This window comes from Penaeus monodon, chromosome 4 (genome assembly GCF_015228065.2).
Source record: "Penaeus monodon isolate SGIC_2016 chromosome 4, NSTDA_Pmon_1, whole genome shotgun sequence".
NCBI lineage: Eukaryota > Metazoa > Arthropoda > Malacostraca > Decapoda > Penaeidae > Penaeus > Penaeus monodon.
In genome coordinates, this window is record NC_051389.1 from 48,335,428 (window position 1) to 48,340,427 (window position 5,000).

The following is a 5,000-nucleotide window of genomic DNA, read 5'->3' on the forward strand; positions in this document are numbered from 1 at the left end:
AAAGCTTTTGACGACTAAATGTTGCTAGCAAATTATAGCAGCAACAAAATAGTATTCGAAACGCATTTAAATTCTCAGCAACGATTATCACCTATCAGGAATTCTTTCATATACGTTTTTTTCTGTCTTTCTTTCAAAGGAATATGAATACGGAAGATTTACCAGTTTTCAATAGTGAGGCGGCATATGTCTAGTATTTGGTATACTTAACATACCTACCGTCATACATCCATACTATAGAAAGACAGAGAGCTAGAGATAGAAATGTACACACACACACACACACACACACACACACACACACATACACATGCATATATATATACTGTCCATGCACACATATAATGTATAAATACCAAAAAGCAAATTTGAATCATCCACTAATATGTTACGGACAAACTAAATCCGTATGCCATGCCTTTGCAATTGAAATTATTTCGAGATGCATGGAGAATAACTCAGAAATGTGACAAATATTTTTTGTCTGATTCGCATAATCTTTTTCATAACTAATAATATCTTTTGAAAGGTTTCGTGAAAGCACATAAAGCCTCGAATTTTAGCATATTATATACTATATATATATATATATAGATATATTATATATATATATATATATATTATCTATATATATATATGCGAATGCCGGGGCTCTAGTGGCTTCTCAAAATATATATATACAATATTATATATATATATATATATATATATATATATATATATAACTATTTTATATATATATATATGTATGTGTATATGTATATATGTCTTTTCTATTTCTTAGGAGAGAAACTATCAAAATTCATTTGTTTATTCTTCCTCTTACGAAAATTCTTCACAAGAACCATATATAGAATTAGGTGCCATTAAATCTGGGGTGTATCTGTTCGTTCATGTGTACATATGTATATGTATTTGTATATATATGTGCATATATTTACCACTCTTTCTTACATCTACCACCTGCCTGTCTGCACAGATATACAATCCTTTATCATTATTCTTAGGAGCCACTTACTGCATATAAGAAAATATTCATAGATTTATAGACAACAGATAACTAACAATTGTCGTAATGCATTATTCTAACGCCCATGCCTCATGTACTATATGAGTACATGCTTGTAAATATTCACAATTGTGTGCGTGCTTTTTTTTAAACATTGTATATATTATATAATAGTATAATATATATTATAATATATATATTATATATATATATATATATATATATAATACATATATATGTGTGGTATGTGTGCTTCGTGTGTTTCTGTGTAATACATACATATATGTATGTGTATATATTCATATATGGGGTATGTGCTGTGTGTATTGGGTAATAGTTACATATATATCTATAGTATTACAGTTACATGATACAATACATATATGTGTGTGTACAGAGGAGAGGGGGGAGAGAGAGACTGCGAGAGTTGGTAGTAGATTGCAGTATACGAGTGTTGCGGCCATACTGCATTTGTTGCTGTCGACACAAGTAATATACATGCTAGATGAATATTTCTCAATCCGGATGCCGTAAATACAAGTAAGATATTAAAAATATATCCAAATACTTAGGGGTTTTATTGACGTCACCACCAAACGGGCCTGTCGTTGCCCATCCGTGGACAGCTGAAGTACCAAGATACAGCAGCAAAGACGTCACTGCTTCGTATATAAAAGCCGACTCAACATCCAGTCACCACACGACTTCACACCCTGTAGAAGTTTAAGTGTCACTATTGCATGTAAGTATCCACTGTGTGCATGTGTGTATATGTATATATATATATATGTGTGTGTGTTAACATATGTATACCTGTATGAATATATATGTATATATGTTTTTGTTTTTTTTTTGCATTGGTATTGTGTACATAATTACATATGTTTATATGTAATTATATGTATATACAGTATATATATTTATACATAGATATGTATATATGCTTGTGTATGCATGTGTATATATATGTATATACGTGTAATATATATAAATATGTCTTGGTGTATATATATACTTATACATAATTACCTATGTATTAGTACATAGGCATAAATATGTATATATGCGTGCCTTGTATACATATATTTGTACATTTATATGCATATATATATATATATATATATATATATATATATATATATATATATATATATATATATATAGATTTTATATATATACATAAATATATATGGTATTATATATCTCATTAGGGTAAATAGGTAATTATATACTTGCACCATATATATAAACACTTATATGCTTATATATATGTAAACACATACATGTACTAGATTATTGATATATGAATATATACAGTATATATAGAGATACATAGATGTATGGAAAAGTGTTTAACAATAATTAACATTGTTCCAGAGTGAGTAGCCATCGTCATCATGAAGGAGCTGTTGATGCTGCTCGCTCTCGCGGCCGCCATGGTAGCGGTTCAGGCTTGCAGGGAAAAAAGTAAGTTCCCTAGAGTTTTTCCTCATTCTAAATATTACACTTATCCGAATCTATGCTCCGTCAGCCTCTTAGTTCTGTCTATGCTCGTGCAAAGAACACTGAACGTCCGCTCAGCATGACAGTGAGAGCCATAACATATCAGTCACAGAGGTCAATTGCCATCTCTGCATGTCCGAATACGTAATGGAATCTCTGAATTGGTTAGGTATTTGCTGAGGACATAGCCACGCGTCCGAAGATACTGGTGTTTCAAATATCACTGTATCCCATCAAGTTAATTAACACATTTATATGGAAGGCTATTTGCTCCATGCCGTTTTTTTGTGGCGAATTAGTTTTTTTTAATGAAATGCATCATTAAGTTATTTAATTACGCGTTAATAGTTAGACGAATAAGTAACGTTAGAATTCTCATACTAACTTGCTTCACATGAAGGTTACATAAGTTAGTAAGGAACAAACAAGCAATAATGTAGTAAACTAATATTACAAAACCAATGAAACTACAATAAAACCGTGAAATCAAATTCATTTGCCAAAGATTTTCATGAAAAGTAAACTTGGATCATCCTCTTGAACAGGTGAATGCCACGAACTGATACACGATGTGATGCATAAAGACAACATGAAGGAAATTATAGGAAGCTGTATGGAGGAAAATGGAATCGTCCCTGATATAGGTGAGTAACTGGTGAATGATATTTGACATATCAGGGATAATATTAACTATGTCGCCGAAAGCATGCAATGTCCAATGTTTTGGTGACTAAGCACCTGGGAGTCATCTAAGTGTAAACACAACTGATAAACTGTGGGATAAGGTTAAGTGATGCTACATGTCAGTTAAACACTGAATGAAATGGAAGTAAAATTTAAATACCCAAAGGTCGACGATCTGGTGGCCGCAGACAAAAGAGAAGCCCTCATATGATGCGATTCATTTCACGTCTTCCTGAAGCAAATCAAACAGCCCTAGCCGAGTGTATCTTCGAGAAAGAAGGCCTTCTCACAGTGAGTTTCCTCTTTATATATTTAAACTTTACACCAATGTAAAAGTTTTGGTAGCAGGTCACTGTGAGTAATGTGTGCTTATCAATTTACCATATGCATAGACATAATGAATGTAATATTATATTGATTTATGCCTTCAAAGGTTGCATCCATACTATTATTTCATTACATTTTAATCTTACATATAAAAAGGAAGAGGGTTTGTTCGATGCGACGACGTTCACAGAAGTCTTGGTCGCCAAGTTAGGAGAAGCACAGCAAACTACGCAAGCAGAAGCCATGTTGGCTGCCATTGAGGACGGCGTTTGTGTAGTCGAAGAGGGCGAACCTAACGTAAGGATTCCATACTCAGCTGAAAGATAATAATCAATTGCCAACTATGATCTGAGACTTTTTCTTTAAATGTTCTCTTAACTGAATGAAATCAGCTCAGTGTCGAAGATTTTATTCAAGCATTTTAGACAACGAAATTGTTTTCACTAATGGTTACATTCTCTTTATCCGTAGTTGAGGCTGGTCTTCGATTTCATATGGTGCCTCAAAGAAGAGTGTAAAGATGTAACCGACACATCATCTGAAGAAGCATAACAATGAACACGGAAAGAGCAAAGCAACGGTTACTGGAAATCCTGTGGACGCTCCTTTCGAACTGATAATTGATCTTGTAAATGCTGATTCGCTTCAGAATCTTTTCAATATAAGATCTAATCTCAAATCCCCCTTTATTTTCGACATTTCTTCTTAATAAATCTTTAGCATTCACTTGATTCTTTCTAACCTGATTTTTGTGAAAGAAATCCTCCTTGAATGTAATATCACTGTACATACGTTAACAGTATAAAGCAATTACAACGATGAAATAAATATATGCAGGAACCCAACTGCTACTGGCAGATTTCATAGATCATCTGACACTTATGGTAGAAATAATTGTTATGCAAATCAATAATTCTCTCATGGTGAACATGTATATTATTGAAATCGGCATCTCCATTTTTTCCTGTTTAATAACCCAAAGTTAAGTGCCTGGGGTAGGTTTCTTAATCCCCATACCACTCCAACCATAATTTTTGTCTTGCCCCGAGAATGACCTATCAAATCTTTAAACCAAAGAATACCTAAGGGAAGTTGGAAAGATTGAATAGTAAAGGTTTTTTTGAGTGGCAAATACGAGACAGTTTATAATATCTATAAGGATGAGTAATCACAGCACAATAAATGGAAATGTTTCCTTTAACTTTATATTTTTGACATTAGTAAGCATATCTCTAAGTATAATGAAGCCTCTGCTTTAATTTATCACTAATTCATTTATCATTAACAACAGTGCTTTGCATGTGTGCACATATGAATGTGTTATACATTTATATGATCGAAAAATAAATATAAGTGGTAATTTTAATCAAATTCTAAAGTTTTCACGAAATTTCTGTTTCTACATCCACCGGTGGAGGAAGGTATGTTTTAGGCAATGTTTATTGGTTTGACCGATTTTAATCAAAATCCACGGGTT

At 32.6% G+C, this 5,000-nt stretch overlaps 1 protein-coding gene across 1 annotated transcript; it reads left to right on the plus strand.

Annotated features, from left to right (window-relative positions):
* Window positions 1-1,709: 1,709 nt before the first annotated feature.
* Window positions 1,710-4,249, plus strand: LOC119572283. Its single transcript, XM_037919301.1, has 6 exons — window positions 1,710-1,751; window positions 2,387-2,476; window positions 3,058-3,156; window positions 3,363-3,487; window positions 3,680-3,820; window positions 3,995-4,249. The coding sequence occupies exons 2-6, from the start codon at window positions 2,407-2,409 to the stop codon at window positions 4,073-4,075; spliced, it is 516 nt and encodes a 171-aa protein (XP_037775229.1). The 5' UTR covers window positions 1,710-1,751; window positions 2,387-2,406; the 3' UTR covers window positions 4,076-4,249.
* Window positions 4,250-5,000: the final 751 nt, after the last annotated feature.